The sequence below is a fragment of the Pteropus vampyrus genome, unplaced genomic scaffold (assembly GCF_000151845.1).
Source record: "Pteropus vampyrus isolate Shadow unplaced genomic scaffold, Pvam_2.0 Scaffold170, whole genome shotgun sequence".
Lineage (NCBI taxonomy): Eukaryota > Metazoa > Chordata > Mammalia > Chiroptera > Pteropodidae > Pteropus > Pteropus vampyrus.
This window is the reverse complement of record NW_011888951.1, coordinates 2,726,760-2,747,019: the sequence shown is the minus strand read 5'-3', so window position 1 is coordinate 2,747,019 and position 20,260 is coordinate 2,726,760. Positions and strand designations below refer to the sequence as shown.

Genomic DNA, 20,260 nt, shown 5'->3' with positions numbered 1-20,260 from the left:
TTTTTAAGCAAGTGAATAAGCCTCTAAAGGATAGCACTCACTTTGGCAGCATATATATTAAATCTCTTAAAGACAGAGGGCTATCTACAGCTCTTTTGTATCCCTACGCAGAACCAAAGTGTGCCATAAAACTTGCCACTGCTGCTGCTTAGTATTATGGAAGTAAAAGAAAATATACTACTGTGTCTAAAAGCAGGTATATGAGGAAGTTCTAAATTATTTATTGATTACATACAGAAAGAGCAGAGCAATCTCCCATGTCTTTCTTCTAAAGTTCATTTAAAATTATGGTAAACTCAGTTTAGTTAATAAACTAGTATCTCTTATCCTGACTAGCTAGGTTATTTCATGAGAAGAAAGTAGTAAACATCAATGAAACTAAATATAAACAGGTTTGGCATTTGTGGTTTTCTTTCTGGCTCCGTGTCTGAAGGTGTTGTGATCTGTCACTGTTTTTCTAGCATGATTCACAAAGCACCAAGGACTCATTTATGGAATACTCGGCTCACCTCGAGTCTTAGTTTTCTGACCTAGATGTAATAACAGAATTTTTTTGCCCTTTTTTTTCCCTTAAGGATGTTTTGGTGATTTAAAGAAACAGTATTACATTTGATGCTTTTATAACTTTCTATCCTCTATTTTTCTTCATTTGAAAGAAGGCCCCAAAGCTTATATGACAGGCCAAATTTTAAAATATAAATATTAAGTCTAAATTTAAGCTGTTCATTCTCAGTAGGAATCATGAATGTCGCAAAAGAACATACCTATTTCTCAGGGGAACTCCTGAAAGTGAATTATCACCAGAGACCAAAACAGGTAAACTTACTTCAGATGTTCACCAAATGTAGTAGTTATTCGATAGATGGCAGTTTTTAGTGCGGCTCTAAATGCAAATCTTAATGTTTTATAAGAAGTGTCCACAAGGCTTCCTGAAATCCGAGGTGATTTACTGGAAGCATGAGGAAGCTTGAAGTACTTGTCAACTGCCTAGATCAAGAATGAAAAAAAATACATTAGTTCAGACTACCAAGAAAGCCGACTTAGGCCAAAGGATTAAGGAGATTTTATTTCAGATAGACAGACAGACACATACACAGACATACTACAAAATATTTATTTTGGATCACAAATGGTTTGAAAAACAATGCAGTAGAGGTTCAGCCACTTCAGAAGTTACCAGAAACAAGTCCAGACCTTCCTCTAAAAAGAAGCTATACTTCACAACGGCCTTGAAGATGCAAAGCTGGGTAGTGAAACACAGATATCCTACTCTGCTTACGATGTATAAAGGTAAGAGTACTTTTATTATAAAATAAAGCTCAGTAAAAAAAAAAAAAAAGTCTAAAACTTTATATTTTATATAAATGAAAGTTATTTACTAAACTATCTTATCTTCCTTTTCAATTCTATATGATAAAACATCTATGAGCAATAATAGGCGGGGAGAGAATTAAAAAATGAAACTGATTTTACTTAGAGTTGATAGAATAAGAAAGATTTAAGTATATCCTTTAAGGTCAAAGGTAAATATCATTTTTAAATAACTATGTTAAAAGACAGCAGTGAAGATAGAGAAGTATAAGTATATTAATCTACTACAACAAGATAATGTCTAATATGACAATAGTAAAAGCCTATTATTTATAGTAATGGATATAACCACTAAAAGAAATAAAACAAGTTAAAATGATTTCTGCCATCACATTTTTAATTTCATCATTTTTTATCTCATCTAAGTGATCCTTTTTATTTTAGCATCCTATTTTCGTTTCAAGGATATAATATTCTTATCGCTAAGGACTCTGATAAATTTTGTGTTTTTACTTTAGTTTTGTTTTTTGTTTTTTGCTTATTACACTTTCTTACAAGTTATTTTTCCCCATTTGCTTTTCTCTTTATCTTCTTGCATTAGAGACCTTCCTCAGGAATATAATGACCCTTGGCTTATCACTGCATGGGACCTCCTAAAGAGCTGACCAAAAGCTCTGAGTACAAGGTTGAAGATTATTGACAACAGCCTTCACAAGAGGTGATCTGTGTGGACTTTTGTGGGGTGACCCCCCCAACTCAGTAACTTTAAGTCTTTTCTCTTGGATTGTTTGCAGTTCCCAGAGTAGAGCTTTCCAGTAGCCTCTGTGGAGGGCCTGGTCTCCAGTACTCAGGCAACCAATTGGAGAACAGAGCTACTGAGCACATCCCTTGCTTTTACTGTGGTACCCACAACTATGTCTGGACTCTTATACAGAGACCCAATGTTCTACTCTCTCTAGAGGATAAACTTCGACTGCTGCTGGAATGAGGGAGGAGCACCACCGGCAAAGAGGATCTATGGATCTAACTGGTTTTGAAACAGCTTTCACCTAAACTTCTTTATTTTGGTACCTGTCTCTTTATCCTTGGTTCCAGAGATACTGGTGCTTGTTCCACTAACAATTTCAGATTTGCTTTTGGGAATCTGCTAAGTCTTTTATCTCAACCATCTGCTCTCCAGCTTTGAAAATTTTGTTGCTGCTGTCTCTTCTGTTTGTAGATTTATGTCTTTTTAAAAGTCCTTTTACTGTAGTTTGGTAGAGTTTAAGGAAACAAGATTCGATATGTGTTCAGTATGCCATGATAACTTCAAGTCCAATTGTGTATTCTTTCAAAAGTAACTTATAAGAGTGTTTCCCAAGAATCGGACACACTTGAGATAATTTTAGGCAGTATGAGAGGTGGTATTCAGTGACATATTTAAGCAACATTAAATAACACTGAATCACAATGGAAAAGTTACTTCCTTCTCGATTTTCTTAGAAACCTGATTAACTCTCAGTATGTCAGGAAAAATAGTCATCATCATTTACCACCTTGGTCTGATGGAACCTTTTTATAGTTTAAAGTCATTTTATAAAAATACAAGAATGACAAGATAATGTAAAATAATTTCATAGAAATTTAAATAAGAATATAAATATATTTTCCATGTTCTGAAGCTATATACATCTGAAATGGGCAATGTCCTTTGAATGCAAGTAGCTGCTCATCAGCTATCATGCATCAACCTGGAACATATCCGCTTTATAATATTGATTTCAAATTGAAAATATATCTCTAACAGGTTCTAGTTTATCATTATTTCTGGTTCTTTTTCTTTCATTTGTAATATCAAATTGCAATATTAAAAAAAACCTTTTGACAGCTTATAATTTTATTGGAGAGCTCAACCATTTCTTTTGCACCATGATTGCAAAACATTTTCATTCTTAGATTTATAAAGAAAAATTCAAAAGATTAATCCAGTGATTTTTTTCATTTTGATATCATCTATGCCTTCTAATCACCTTGTATACTTTCAGCATTTATCCACTTATCAACTGTATGAAGTAAATTTTGGTGCACAAATTTCATAGAAGATGAAAGAATATGGTCATGTGTACTTTCAGCAAAATGAGATGATTCAGGTTCTTACTTATATTGTGGAACAAAGTCCTTCCTGTTGAATGAATGACTTACTAGGTGAGAATATCATGTGTATTTCCTTTTTCTCTTTAAAAATATAATGTTCTGTCAACAATTTCTGAGTCTGAGCAAATATATCTAGATTATCATCTGAAAAGTTAGTCTGAAATTCCTCTTCTATGATCAAGTTCACCATCACCATTAAAGAACATAACTGTGCTGTCCAACATGGTAACCACTAAGACACATGTAGCTACTGAGCACTTGAAACGTGGCTGGTCTGAATTGAGATATACTGTAAGTATAAAATATATAACAGATTTTGAAGACTTACTATAAAAAAAAAGTCTCATTAATAATTTTGTATTGCTTATATAATGATAGTATTTTAGATATACAGAGCTAAATAAAATATATTATTAAAACAAACATCACCTGTATTTTTTAAATGTAACTACCAGAAAATGTAAAGTTATATATGTGGATTGCATTATTTTTCTATTAAACAGAGGTAGTTTAGAGTATCCTTATCTGTCTCTTTGCATTCATCTTCTGATTTATCTAAATAACAATTTAACATAATGGAAATTTTCTTCCCTTTACCATTGTGGGTGAAAATTTTTAAATTCTGAATTAGCAACCATATTCAATGAAACCTTTAAAAAAAGACTATAAGGATGTGCGTCCAGACTTATATACCTTTTCTTGAAAGATGATGCAATACACTACATGATTTCATCATTCTTCTTTTTACCACAGTTGGAAATAACTGATGATTAATAATGAAATAATTCCTAAGATGATCAAATAGTAAATTGGTTCAAAATATTGGAAATGTAAATCACTAAAATTTTAAAAGGGTCTAAAGGGTAAATTGCAGAAGCATAAGTTTTGTTGAATTGTTTTCTCTGTTCCTTGAAGGACCTCTAAGAAAGAATAAAAGTAATAAAATATCAAATTTTACAAACACTTGGAACAGCATAAAATAGAAATGCAAAAAATAAATTAGGTCCAACAGAGCCTAATGGTTAAATCAGGGAGTAGAGTCTCAGTTTGAAGCTAATGTGTTCTTTTGTTTATTTGTTTGTTTTTTAGGCGAGGCAAACCTTGGCTGACCTCACAGATTGCAAAGACCTTGTCAGCTTACGATCCCTTATTTTTTATTTTTTACACCTACAGCACCTGGTCTTCCTAGGTGGTCTCCCATCCAAGTACTAACCAGGCCCGACCCTGCTTAGCTTCCGAGATCAGACGGGATCGGGCTTGTTCAGGGTGGTATGGTCATACTCGTGTTCTTAACAAATCTTTAATCCTAATTTCCTTTTATAATAAAGAATAATCAGACTACAGGTTCAGGGACTTCAGCAAACAACTGTATCTAGCTAGAGCTTAAAATTATTTTCTTTTCTCACTTTAATCCTCAATACTGAAGGCCAAAAAGCCCTGAAAACAAACTTTTGTAACTCTATTCGTGGCAAAAGCTGACCTGACCTGACCTCATCTGGCAGTGAAACCTTACTTGAGCTGACAGGCTATTTATAGTTTTTATTCCACTTAATATAAATATTCAGATATTTCATTGGAGATGGGTATTAACATATCCGATTAAGTGAATTCTACTTCAGATACCAATAGGAGTGTTATATAATGTATGATATGTATACCACATGTTACGTTTTAAAATCCAAAAAACCTGAATTTCGAAATCTATTCTAGAGTTTGAGAGAAGGGACCTTAAACCTGTATTCTATTTGTAGCAAGTCAAACTAGTTTTCCTTTTACAACAGTGATATAAAGTTTCCTTTTAAATAAATTTAAATTAAAAATGAATGACTTAAAATACTAAATACTTTGGGTGGTATATAAATGACTAAAATTATAACAATAGAATGTTGAAATAAAAAGTTATAGCAAAAACTGTGAAGATAGTTTGTGAATAACAAATCTAGGAAACACTGGTTTATAATATTTAATGATACACCTCATGGTTAGAACTGAAGTACTTAATCAGTAGAGATTAAACAAGTATCTACTGAGCACTCATTTTATGCATTACATATGCTTCATGCTCTGAAGCTTCAGATCACACAAATGGAACTCAAATATTTAGTTAAGAATTATCCCAAATAATGAGAAGAGTAAGTGGTGAGTATAATATACCACTGAACTATATACTCTTCAGGAAAAATTAAGAATTCCATAAAGGCCTTTCCTTTAGACTCAACAGAAGCCTAAAGAAGGGTTGTACTATAAAAACAGATGCTCTTTGCCCACTTATATTTATATGCAATAGTATATGCATAGAAGCCAAATAAAGAGAAAATTCCAGGTGTTCTATCCTGAATATTTACCTATCAGGGCCATTAACAAATGTTCATTGTGCAGAGCCTTGAAAGTCCCTGGTCTGTCTCAAGGCTCTTACTTAAAACCTAGTTAAAACAAGTTTATTCCACTAAAGCCAGAGCCCCAAACAAATGCTAAGAACAGATTTTGTTGTTGGAAATGATGACTAATAGAGCAGTTTTTCAACATCAGTACTATTGATATTTTGGACTAGATTTTTGTGAGGGCTGTTTCTGTGCATTATAGGCTGTTTAGCAGCATCCCTGGCCTCAACACAATAGATGCCAGTAGCACTTCCATAGTCATGACCATCAAAATGTCTCTAGACATTGCCAAACATCTCCTAAGGAATAAAATCACCCCTGCTTGAGAACCACTGCTATAGAATAATAATATTAGATGATGATGGCCAGATACCATATCAGATGCTAGGGATACAGAGATGAGACAAGGTCCCTGCCTCTACTCCAACTAATAGACAATAAAAGTAAATGGAAAATAAAAATACAGTGCAATAAAGTGTTGAGATGGGCGTTATGGGGCAGAACTAGACAAAAGAAGAATATGCTCTAGGCAAAGAAGGAAAGAAAAGATATCACGTATAGTGTTAGAGTTAGGTTAACAAAATAAAACATATTTGAGGGGAAAACTGAATGGTCAGTCCATGGTGGTTATTAGATCAGAGGACTCATGGGAAAAACAGGAGAGAGTAAGTGGCTAGAGTCAGAATGAAGAATCTCTATTAAGAGTTAGTAGGGGCAAGAGGCCACAGTAATAATTCAGGTCAGGAATGCCAAGGGCCTGAAGTAAGGCCAAAGCACGAGGGAGGGGCAAAAGAGAATGGATGAGTGGTTGGATACAGGACTGATTGATCCCTTGGAGTTTTGCCACACTGGTAAAACTGAAACACGTGGGGACAAGGAATTGAAGGAATTAGAAATAAAATGGTTGAAGTGACAGACAACAAAATCTAAACTGGATAGGAAAGATATATATGTAGCCAAGAGGGAGCTGAAAAACAAAGAAAGTGAAAATATTGATAAGGACACAGTGTACAGAAGCAAGGGCATGAGAGGGCTTTGCGTGGAGGAAGGGCTCTTACATGGGCCCACAGATACATGGGTAAAATTCAGGAGGCATAAACTTTAGGATAAAAAGTACATATTTATCTTCACTAATAAACTCCAATTAAAATTTTGCATTTTTTTCAATGATAAATGTAAGCAATAAATCACAATAGCATTAGCAGTTCCTGTGACAGTCACCAACAGAACTCAACAATATCTTGATATCACATTACTATTACAGTTATCTTGAAATAACATTCATCTTATCACTACTTCAAAATGAAGACAGTTATTAGACTCACTGATAGGTCCTGTTATTTAATGCATTAATTAAAAGGCATAAATTACTATATCGCAAATTTAATACTTTCATTAATTATATCACAATAATTGATTTCCTCTCTAATCTTAAGTACTTTACTTTATGCATTTAAGAACATTATTCTGAGGAAAAAGTCCATGGGCTCATTAGACTACCGGAGATCTTTGGCACAAAAATGTTTAAGGATTCTGGCTTAGCAAATAGAATCCCAGATTTTTAAGCTTTGGAAGTGGAGAATTCAGGGAGTAATAAGGCCCAGGTAATATCTGTAGGATGAGACTGAAGGGTATATACACAAGTAGAAGAGGAAGTCAAGAACTGTGCCACCAAGGTGTAGGAAAAATATTCATCCATATGGACACTGGATTACTCATTACACTCAATCTCAGGATATAGGGTAGAAAAGGAAAGACTGTAGTTTTCAAAATCGGATAACTGCTAAGTACGACGAAAAGACTGACTGTGATGTGGCCGAGGGGAGAAGAGACACCACAAACCTCACACAAGGAGGGGTTTTTATACTCTGAAGCTAAGAACGAAGTCACTGGTCCTGTTCTTTGTTCCTTTTACCTCTTCCAGCTCTCAAAAATATGCCTCTGCCTCCTTCTGCTCTGCTCCTCAAAAATATACTCCTTTCCAAAGCCTCTGTTTCAAAGTAAACAGGGCCTGACATTTTGACAAATCTGTAATTTTTGCCTTCCTAACCAAAGATATAAATAACTATAATCAAATAAACAGACTTTCCTTGTCATACCTATCCATAACCAACTACAAAGAATTAGGAATTTTGATGGCAGGGAGGTGAAAAGAAATTAATTGGGATACAGAGTATTTCTAGGGCAGTGTGATCCTTATGAAATCAATTCATTTTTCAACCAGCATTTTTCTAAATGAAATAAAATGGAAAACATTAGAATCCATGCACATAGTAAAAGTTAAGTACTGTTCTAAGAATCTTTTGTTCCTGTTACACACAGTCTAATGTAAATGTACTGCAGTCATGGTTCAAAAAGTTTGAAAACCACTGTTCCAAGGAAAGAACTATTATTCTCTCTGAAGAGAACCCCACGTGAAAATAAAAAGCACAAGACGAAAAATAAGAGATGTGACCTACAGCTTTCTCTGGGGTCTACTACACTGTTAATACCCTACAATCAGCTCAGGTTCAAGTCTCAGCTCTGCCACCTACAAGACTTGTATGTGAGAAAGTTGCTGTACTACCAAGCCTCCCTCATTTGTAAAACAGGGCTAAAATACTTCCATCTTAATTATTTCACAGGATAGTTATGAGAATAAAAAAAAAAAAAAAAGATATGAAATTGCTCTGTAGACTATAAAGCAGCGTACCGTTATTGTTATTTTATTTTAAACTGTATAGCCAGAGTGATGAAAACAAACTATGCTATATGAGTAATGAAAATATGTCCAAATCATGGTTGCCCTATCGGGTGATTAGACAAGCCAAATATTAGAAGTAGCAGGGAAATACTAGGAAAATTATTTCTTTAGAAAAAGGTAATTGGGATAAGAGTGCAAATAATGAAACTACCCATATGCATATACATGTCTCAAGTAACACACACGAGATTCAAAGCAAAAAAAAAAAAAAAATCACTGGTTTTGATGGGTAAGACTTTCTAAGAGATAAAATGAACTGAGATGAAGAAAGTGAAACATGTTTTCTCGTCATATCTTAAAGTGGTTCCCAAGACCAAAACAGGCATCAAATGTTATACTTCAAGCCCAGTTCGATATCACCTCCTCCAGAAAACCTACTGTGTATACCAGCCCTTAACTCTATGTCTCTAGCACCCAGTGTTTATACCTCTCATCTGACATACAACTAATATTACAAGGTGGTGTAAAACATATTACCCAACATTAAATTAGGAAAGGCAGCCTACACATTTTATTTTTCTGCTTTTAACATAGGACTAAAAAGGCCTGTTAGTTAAAACTACACACCCATCAGCTCTTATCATTTTGAGCCTCTGGCCAATAAGTAACTTATCATCTGCATGGGTAATACAACTACAGGTCACTTTTGGTAGCTACAAATTATGTAAGGATCCAAACTTATATCATTGAAAAGAGTTGGAACACCTTAAATAATATAATTAATATCAGAGGTATAGCCTATAGCCTTTTACCATTACTGCAAAATTATTACTTATAAATGAATTAAAAATTTCTCTTCCTAGTCTGTCCTAGATTATAATTTCCTGAAGGTGAGAATAGTACCATTACATTAATTCCAACATATACTTTGTTACTCAATAAATACAACATATAAAAAACAAAATGAAAAACTGGGGCTGGGGTGGGAGGAGGAAAAGGACCTCTACCTCCACCCAACCCACATATTGCCTACCTCTTGCAGCGTCAATAAAGTATTAAGAATAGCTGGTAGTGTTGTCTGGACAACTCCAAATCTATCTTCTGTAAATGATGCTGCTACTAAGTGAGACAGACCTCAAGGGGAAAAGAAGAAAAAAGTTAAAAGTGAATCAAATTAGGCAAATCTACTTGCAATACATCTATATGAGAAAGGATTAATATTCTGAATAATAAAGAACTTCTAAATAAAAGAGGGTAACACAATAGAAAAAGGGCATAAGACTCGAAGAGGCACTGGAAAGGTGCTCGACTGCAGGAGTCAAGAATAAGATGACAGTCTGCTTTATATTCTAGTAGCAAAAAAATTTTTTAAATAATATTGTATTTGGTAGTGGTAAGTGCTAGGAAGGAAAACAAAGCATGGTAAGGGAATACAGTGAAGGTTATGAGGATACTTTTCATTAGGTGTCAGGAAAGGCCTCTCTGAAGAAGTTATCATTTAAGTTTTGAGAAGGCAGAATATATAAGAAATATATAAGTTTTTTAACAACTAAGTTTTCATATTTAACCTGTTAAATATGTTAAAATATATTAAATGTGTTAAATAAGTTATGTCGACATAAGTGAACAGTTACAAACTATAAGTACAATTTTTTTGAAGTAGAGAAAGATATGCAAGAATCCCAGGCTCAGTTTCTCTACTTGTATACAAGGAAAATTTCTGCCCAAATTAAAGTACACCTAAATACCTACGAAAAATGACCTATATAAAACAAAGATATAATAATGTATCTGAAAAGTCAAAATAGAGATTAACGTAGGGAGGAGGCAAAAGATCTAAATGTTAAATCAAGCTATATCCAGAGTCTGCACTGTGTTGCTGCCAGACCTAGGGAAACCTGCAGAATCCAGGATTCCTGCTGGGGTTACCAACAAACCATCTATCCATACCCTGAAGGGAAAAGGGGAAAACAGAGTCTTTAAGTCGCATCCTGCACAAAGTAACTCCCTAGGGCTGAAACCATGAGGACTCTATGGAAGAACAGCTCGGAATTGCTGGGAATTGCTGGCAGGCTTTCTCGCCACATGCCCATTTCTTTCACACTAGATACTCTTATCTTTCATTCGGCAGATCCATTGCATTAAAGAAAAATAGGTAAAGTCTTTAAACTGTAATTCGCAGAAACTAAGAATGATATATAAACTGAATTCCCTGAACACCCAGGGCTTTTTTCCTTTGATTTTTCTATCTTGGTCTTTTTCTATGTCCTTCTCATTGTCTTTTCTCTCAGTCTCTGTCCCTCTCAGCTCTCTCTCTGTCTCTGGGAGGAGACCACGCTCTGTTTATGGAGCATTACCCCTTCTCTAATAAACTCTCTTTCTGATTGTAACTCTGGCTTGTGCTTGAATTCTTTCCTGTGCTCACTCAGGAACTCCCTCTCCCCACCCCCAACTGTCTCAGTGCAGGGCTTGAGCTCCCTGCTCCACTCAGGGGAATTTGCTCTGTCCTGCATCAGGGTCAAAGTACAGAACAGACCTTTCTTGGATTATTCTTCAGTATTTAATTGATAATTAAAAACATAGTTGCAGTTCACTGAAATTACTTACCTTCTAATGCCCAAATATGCATTTGAGCATCTGAAAACACAGCCTGAATAGAGGCCTCTGGGTGCTACAAATACAACAGAAATATTTAAGTAAGTTCCCCTGGGCAAAAACTCTTATTATTTCATCTAATCAGCTATGTAGACTGTAACAATAAAAAATTCACAGCTGCCTCAAGAATTAAAATCCAAAATTCTTATACAATATGATCTAATTGCAATAAAGCATTCTGCCACCAATTTACGTGACCCTTGTCAAGTCTATAAATCTCTATGTGCCTCAGTTCCTCATTTTAAATAAGTTACACACATTCAACCTACCTTAGAGGATTAGTATAGAGATCACTTAAGAGAATGGTTATGAAAGCTTTTTTTAAACAAACAAAAAAACTGCCTAAAAACATAATATCGCTCTTAAATTGTTTACCCGCAACCTCATGTCGAAGAAAAACTACCCAACTTTCTTTAATGCAACATGGCTGAATAGTGTGAAGCAACAACGGACCCATTTAAATTAATGCTGGCTTTGGTAATGCACCTAATGAAACTTATTAATAAGCACAACAGCATATTACACTTCTCAACATCAAATAGCAGTGTCTACAACTCCTTGTTATACAACAGATCCCCGTGCAAAATTAGAATCGAAAGTAGCTGTTTACTTCCAAGGAAAAAGCTCTTATTCGGCATCTGCTCTGCCACTTACTGGCTATTTAGCCTTAGGCTAGCTACTTGAACCCTCTGAGCCTCAGGTTTCCTTACCTGTAAAATGAGGACAAAAAAACCCCCACAGAAATGCTGTTAGAATTAAATGAGGGATGCTTAGGTGAAAAGAGCATAGGATACACAAGGGTGAGTTCTCTCCATTCTTCTGAAACAAAGCACTGAAGTAAAACTTCAGACAATCCCTCTTCCTCTTGGTGGAAGATACCTTCCTCAAGTGTCTCAGTTTCCCCAAAGCTCTATTGGACAGCCTAAGGTAGATTATTTTTGGTAAAGGTAATTGCTACAGCTGGGTGGATCTTCTCTGCCACCGTAGTGGAAAAAAAGTTTCAAGAATTTGAAATGATCCTTTGTTATGTGCATCTATATTCTCTCGGAGTTACTCAGATCTCTCCCCCATCAAAGTATGACTCCCGAAGAATAAAAATGAATAATGTATGCCAATGCAAACTTTCACTTGAAGGCACAACCGAGTGCAATATTAGCTAATACTGCAATATCTGCAGAAAGAGAGAAGCTAGATTTAAAAAACTAAAAACTAAAATTCTTTCTCCTACATACGGGCAAAGGTTTTACTCATCAAAGGATTAGTTAACACACAACAGCTGTAGCCAGTGAAAACAGAAATGAATCTTTAGCTTCTGCAATTGAGATTTACTCTTCTGTGGCGGCTGCAACAGCTGAGAGACAAGTTGGAAAGTTATTTAGTTTGTGGCCAGAATTACAGTTTTTATCCAACACAAGTTTAACATCTGCAATCTAAACCAGTCATCTCTTATCTGAACACCAAATTGGCCACAAAGATGTTAGCCCGACAATGAGCCATGAAGAATCGCCATGTATTTGCTCATTTTGCAGGAAGAGGTTGCTTATCAGCACAAAGCTGCCTGCAGCCAAGAGACTCAGGAGGCCAACTAGAGTTAAGCTTCAGGAAGTCACTGAGGAGAGATGTGAGGTAAGTATAGAACAGCTATTGTTAAAATGCAGGTTTAGTGAAGCACTATGCAAAGCCGTTTAGCTTGCTAGGATCAAGCTAAATATTTAGAAGTCAAATCCTGCTACTTTAGTTCTACATTTCCTCTCCCCCCATTTCCAATGCTATTATGACATATTCTTACCTTACTGAAAAAATACATTATCAGCACTCGTTTTGACAAGAAATTCTTAATCTGAGTTGGAAAAAAAAAGAATTAACACATCGACAGTTTTCAATTCTATTCAAATATAATACTTCACATTTCTAGGTTCTTCCTGACACTAACTTAAATAAAACATTCCACATCTTACAGAGAAAGAACAACATTTACAATAAACCACACAAGTAAATACCTTTGTACTGGAAACTGGATTACCAAGATGGACTATCTAACCTAACTTGCATTATTACCATGTACACATATCTAACTCCCAAATTAGAGATATGTCATAATACAAAAAAGTCTACATAGTTTGGTGATATTTTCTAAGACCATAGTCTTTCTCAAGTCTCCACAGCTGTCTTGCCCTTTAACCACTTAATACCAAAAAAGAGCATGTTTCCCCTACCAAAAAAAAAATCTTAAGCTGTGAAATGGTTTTCTAATGAGCTGACATTTATAGAGAAAGCAATTATAAGCTGAAAGCTACATATCCCAACCAACTTGAAAGTAAATTCATGACACAGCAGTACTTATAGAGCCACATGGGATCCTGAAGTTTGTAAAATGCCTTCAGTTCTCCCCTCTATTAAGTGATCATTCTATCAGTAAACAAGTTATTTCTTTCATCTTAAAAATTAAAACTATTCCTGACCTCTCAATTCCCCCAAGCTATTAACCCATTTTCCTGCTCCTCCAATAGCAAAACTGTAAAGATCTGACTTTTCTTGCAGTCTCCAATTCCTCTCTCAATCTCTCCTGACCCCATGCCAGTCAGGAATTCATTGCCACTACTCTATCTATCCAAAAGCTCTTGACAAGGGGTCCATGTCCTTCACATTTCTAGTGTAACAGTTCGTTCTCAGTTTGAATCTCATGCTACTTAGCAGGAGCATCTGACATTCACATCTCCTTGAAATACTTTTTTTTCTTGACTCTCTTCTCACCTCGATGGTCTCCTCTGCTATTCCTCCTCAGCTCCCAGATCTCTAGTCATTGGAAGGCCCCATTTCTTGCATCTCTTTTCTTATGTAACTACACTCCCCAAGAGTTTTCATGGAGTCTCATAATTTTAAATACTGTCTACACTCTGATGACTTCCAAATTTACATTTCTAACCCAGAATTTTTCCCTATACTCCAGATATACGTCTAATTTCTTATTCAGTATTTTCAAGTTGTCTAATAAGTATCTCAAAATTGACATTTTTAAAATCAAATTCTAGATTTCCCTACCTCTTCTCTATCAAATCCCTTCTTCCAGAATCATCAGCAAATTGCAGCTCAATAAACTGCAACTAATGTAGGGAGGAGGCAAAAGAATTAAAAATGTTAAATCAAGCTACTTTCAGAGACTGCAATAGGTTGATCAGCCCTGCAGCCAGGCCAGGAGGACACTTGCAGAACAAAGGAAGATTTCTACTGGGATTGCTAACACATGTGAAGGGCAAACAGGAACAACAGAGACATTAAGTGGCACCCGACACAAAATAAAATCATTCTCTGTGGCTAAACCCATGGAGAACCTATGGATTAAAGGCTGGGAACTACCAACAGGCCTTTTGCTCTACATATTCTTACCTTTTCACCCTATATACTCTTCCCCTTCCTCACTGTACGTCCGTATCAAAGGAAATGGGTTAACAAAGTCTTTTAAACTATAACTCACAGGAAATAATGATATATAAACTGAATTCCCCAAGCACTCAGGGTCTCTCTCTCAACTCTCTCTTGGTACTCTGTCTCTCACTGTCCTCATCTCTCTTAGTCCCTCTCACTCTCTGCTTCTGAGAGGAGACTACACTCTGTCTATGGAGTGTTATCTCTATTCTAAAACTTTCCTTTTGACTCTAACTCTGGCTTGTGTGTTGAATTCTTTCTACACTCTCCACCAAGGACTGTCTTCTTCTCTCAGTAGAAGGCCTGGTCTCCTCCACACTCGGGGAAATTTGCCCTGTCCTTGATCACAACTGTATTATTTTGGATCCTTAGGCCAAAAACTTTAGTCAACAATGACTCTCTGTTTCACATGACAACCAAACCATAAGCAAATCCTATTACAACTATCTTCAAAACATATCCAGACCGTGATTGCATCTTATGGTTTCCACAACCACTCTGGTCATTTAGATAGCACCATCTCACACTAGATTACTTCAACAGCTTTACTACTGTCTCTGTTTCTATTCCTGCTCTCTGAGAGAAAGAGCAGATAGAGAAAGCAGCACTTTCAAAATATAAGGTTATATCATCCATTCTTATGGGCAAAACCACACAGTGACTTTCCATCTCACTCAGAGGAAATGTCAGTCTTTATAACACTAATGGGCCCAATGAGCTCTGGGTGCCTGTTACCCCTCTGACCTCATCACCCACCTACCACTTTCCCCTCACTTTGCTATAGCCACACTAGTGTCCTCACATGCTCCTCACACAAACCACACATAGCTCAAAATCAGTCAAATTCTGACAATTTCATATGGGTCAACTGAATACATGAAGCATCAGAAAAAGACCTATTTATTCCTGATGGCTTACTCGTGTGAAATCCTTGATGCTCTCAATATTACATGCAAATATAGATCCTAAAACCATACCATCCTACCTGTTCACGTTTATTCTGAATCCATGAATAAATCACACTGGGCTGTCTCACTGCCTTACCCTCAGCACTAATAGTGGTAGATAGAGGATTAGAAAATTCAGTTATTTGCTGATCTATAAAAAAAAAACAAACAACAACAACAAAAAAAACAAGGTGAAAACAGGCAAGCTGATTCTCTGCAACTATGACTTTCAAATTTTAGAAAATAAACAGTCCTCACCAGAAGCCGAAGTCCATAATCTTGGCCCTCTTCTTATTAGCTGAGGACTTTGAGGTGACCCATAGCAGGTGTTTATATCAAAAATTCCAGCCATCCGATTCATTACACTAGAGCCAAATGGGGTTCCAAGGGGACTTGCAACATCAGGTGTACATAATTTTGAGGAAAACAGTGATGTCTTAACTAAAGGTGGCACTGAAGGCTGAGGCATCTGGCTAGATTTGGGTGTATGAAAAGTAGTTTCTTCTGCAAAAGAACAGATTCAGAGCTGAAAGGACAATCTGATCCAAACAGGCCAGCATGGGGTGTTCTCAAATTTTATACATCTCAATTTTTTGTTTAATGCATTTACCCAAGGCTCAGTAGGTTGTTTCCATTTAGGTTTATATTTCAAGAGCCAGCTTTTACTGCTGCAACTCAGTGACCATTCACAGAGCTTTAAACATCTTTCCCCTCCACAAATTTCCTCATCTTCAAGGTCAGTTTCTCCAACTCTAAGTTGTTCTGAATAAACTCATCAATTTATATTTTATTTTTATATGGCAACAACTTTAATTATTGCATTAGAATCTTTCTAGTGTTATCACATGCTCCTACTGTAACTATTACTTGGCTAAACATAACCAAGTTCGTACTGTGAAAATGGACAAACAGAGAGTGCTAACCTTATCCCATTTTCCCCAGGGTTCTTTCAAGTTATCAGAAATCATACCAAAGACTAATTTGCCCAGAATATCTACACAACTGACCCTACAAATCTGATCTGTAAACAGCTTCTTCACAAATTATAACTATCAATTTACTTAGAGCCTATTGTTCAAAAACAAAGGAACATTTTTCCTGCCACTCCAGTACAAGGCACAAAGACAAATAAATCACACTAATATTCTATATTCTTAATAAAACCACCATAAGACATTATACATTTAAAGTACCATATCTTCATTATATGACATTTTAAGAGTTAGTGGCAATTACAAATCTTTGAATAATCAATTTAAAAATTAAGACTGAGGTTTTTTTAAGTTTTGCAGTAAGTCCTCAAAATTAAAGGCAAATTTTGTCTGTGTGATAGGATATGACAATTTAAAATAATGAAAAACTCATTTGGTCAGACCCATGATCCATCCTTCCAACCTAAGATTACAATGAACTTTGTAATGTGCTAATTTGATAAAATTAACTTATTCAAAATTCTCTAATGGTTCTATATCCCTATGGGATAAAATCTAAACTCCTTTTTAGATCATAAAAGTCCTTCTTTTATTATCAAACATCATCTTATCCATTCAGGCTCCTTTTTGACAGATTTACTTTTAGTAGTTACACTGTCATCATTTGTGTGTCTCCCACTAAAAGGTTAGTTCTAAGAACATTTTCCTAATCTTTGATTCCCTTGATTCCAGCACATTGCTTGGTATGTAAGAGGCATTCAGTAACTGTTTGTTCAATAAATAAATGCTAATCTGAAAGTTGATAACATCTGAAACGCTCTAGAATCTTTTAAAACCTGACATTCGTGGACTTATTTCGATCATTTTCAATTATAATATTTGTTTTTAGTATGTGGTCACTCCAGAATAATGAAGGCAAAAACACAGAAGTGTTTGCTTTGGCCCATATAGGGATTTTTTAAATACCAAGATTAGTTGCTGACATTGAAAAAATGGAAGATTTCACATAAAAGTTTTTTTAGATTTCAGGCTTCTCTCTTTAAAAAAAAAAAAAAAGTAAGAAAGAAAGAAAAAAAAAAGACCACAAGTTCAGATACTGGGTCCAAATTCCCTCATGGGAACAGACTAAAGCTAACCCATAGCTTCCCCCTTTAGATGAAACCTGTGCTCTCTGGCTTGCTACCATCCTCACCTAGCCAGTTTTGCCCATTTTCATGAAAGGCCTGGCTCCTAAAGGCATCTAAGCATTAAGTGCTTTATCAGTCTTTCATTCATAAGCATTTTCTACTTAAGTGATTTGGTGAAATAGCGTAAGTTCCTCCACTGTACTTCTTGCTGTCAATTTTCATCTTTCAAACTGAAGGAGTACTAACATTATATTAGGCAATCTTCTAACAATGAATGTGATGCTCCCACCCCCAAATCACTCAGTTATTTTAGTTGCTCTTCTCTGGACATTGTCTAGCAACTTTTCATCTCTGAGACACAGCAATAAGAACAGCATCCAATATTACCTGTAAAGATTCACCAGGCTTTGTATTTAGAGTAAGCTAAAGTCTTCTATTTGGTGACCGACATTTTGTTAGCCTTTTTACTACCACCACCACCCTGGAGTTAATATTTTTCAATCTACAATGATACCCAGGTCTTTTTCTTGGTTCAATACGATAGCCCATATATTGGATTTTCCCCAAAATTATATACCTCACATTCATATACATTTCTTTACATTAACTACTGTCATCTTACTCAAGAAGTAAAATGCAATTGCTTTCCCCACTCTTAGTAGTACAAGGAGTTACCTGGAGAATTCAATTTCTTAGGTTCCATTGAGTATGATGAAGACATTACCCTCCCATTCGTAGCAGCAGCTTCTTGGTAAAGAACCAGTTTCTGAGTCATATCATTTAAAAGATTCAAACACTCCTTTGAAATGGCTGTCCAATTGTGGGGATGTCCGCCTAAGGAGGTACAAACACCAGGTTTTAAATGTAGATCATCATACAGTCTCCTCTCAAAATGGGGAGAAAAATCAAAAGAAATGCTGCATTACACTTTGCATCAGGGCCCACTTTTCTCAGTTCAGGATGAGGATTTATACTCACGCCATCTAATACACAGCAGGAGTTCAATAAATATTTGGATGAAATAATTTTCCCAAAAGTCTACAAGCAAAAAGTTGCTATTTTACCATAAAAAGCCTCCCTAACTAATCCCTAAAATAAAGCCAAACACTTGAGCATAGCTTGAATAAAAAGCCCAAGGTTACTTTATTACCTCAGTATTAAACAGACTGAAGACTAACACAATGAACACTAGCATGTCTAATGAGATGCACTCCATGGTCCCCGATGACCTCTAAACTGTTGTGTCTGATCCACTGTGCTCTTACATTTTTATTTGTATAATAGTCCCTATTTGCTATTACATCTGTAGGAGTCACACATTATTTGGTAATGATCATACTTTATACCTGGAGACTTTACATATCTGATTTTTTAAACTACTGTGATCCACACTCTTATTCCCTCACTTCTCATTATCTTTGGATTTTCTAAGACTTTTATCTCCTAGAGCTGTTATGTAAAAATCAACCATGTTTCACTATGTGTTGAAAATAGCAGAGGAATCCACTGAAACTGGTTTCCCCATCCTGGGTGCCAAATAATCATTCTCTCTTTACTTAGATCCCTCATTAAACATTTCCTCCATTTACAACTCAAGAGGAATACCACTTAAATTGCAAATAAACAGAACACTTCATCAGTAGGCCCCAAGATGTTCTGTACTGCTATGACTCTGTACCACTAGGGAATTAAAGAATGGTCCCGTTAATTTTAATATGCCCCTGAATGCAAGTTCATTGGCTGGGAACATACCACCCTTTTATAGTTTACTTGACTATCTGGTGAAAATATTTAATGTATAGAAAATTCCTAAGTGAACCTAAGTCTGATAGAAAAGTATTGCTACAGTTATTCTCTAGAGCATTAGCTCTGGATTTTCCATGCTACTAAAAAGGGAGTGGCTCCAATTATTTATATTATTATATAACTGGATTTCATTTCCATGCAACATTTAACTACAGAAGGTTTATTTTATAATCTGGGAATTGGCAAGTTTAGCAAATAATGAAGAGCTGAGTAGAGAGTAGATGAAAAGCTATTCCAGTTCTCTGTTCCCCACTGGTGCCTAGGGCTGGGATGCTTTCCCTCTAGGAATACAGCAGAGCACTGGCACAATTACAGTCTTGAAGAGTTTGGCAAGTAACAGTGAAGAAATGTTTCAGAGTTGTCAAGAGTATCCTTGGGTCACCATCAAATCTAGTTTCTATCTACTATTTTTTTAAGGGAGGCAGGGTAGCATGGCAGGAGGACAGAGGTCTGCACTTGGAGTTAAATGACAGAATTTATTCGAACTCTGATATTTTTATTTAAGCCACTTAATCTCTCTGAGACTTAGGTCCCCATCTAGAGATTATAATACCTAATTTTTAAGACCCCTTGTAACATTAAAACTTTTAGGATTCTTAAACTGTGCTTTCCTGCTCTAAAATTGTCAATCTACCTTATAATTTATTCAGGTTAAAGGAACCAGAGGGCTAAAGGAAATAATATAAAAAATTTAAAATGCTCTTCCAGATGACATAACATCTAACCACAACAATATAAACACTTAGTTTTATAAGATTTAAATCAAAACTTCATTTAATGGACTCACTCATATGCAATATTTTATTAGTTATACCTATCTCACATAAACTTAGGTAGAACACATTATGCACACACATGT

At 35.6% G+C, this 20,260-nt stretch overlaps 1 protein-coding gene and 1 pseudogene across 2 annotated transcripts in view; both read right to left on the bottom strand.

The window, feature by feature from the left end:
- Positions 1–20,260, bottom strand: part of NDC1 (NDC1 transmembrane nucleoporin) — a 53,003-nt gene that overhangs the window by 10,558 nt on the left and 22,185 nt on the right. For both annotated transcript variants that reach the window (XM_011370457.2, XM_023536763.1), the window contains exons 11-17: positions 18,271–18,429; positions 15,795–16,040; positions 15,575–15,687; positions 12,953–13,003; positions 11,116–11,179; positions 9,542–9,642; positions 827–987 (exon numbers count right to left, since the gene is read on the bottom strand). In XM_011370457.2, coding sequence (XP_011368759.1) covers positions 827–987; positions 9,542–9,642; positions 11,116–11,179; positions 12,953–13,003; positions 15,575–15,687; positions 15,795–16,040; positions 18,271–18,429 — 895 coding nt within the window. The remainder of the gene's footprint in view (positions 1–826; positions 988–9,541; positions 9,643–11,115; positions 11,180–12,952; positions 13,004–15,574; positions 15,688–15,794; positions 16,041–18,270; positions 18,430–20,260) is intronic.
- On the bottom strand, positions 4,609–4,727 carry LOC111745927 (annotated as a pseudogene).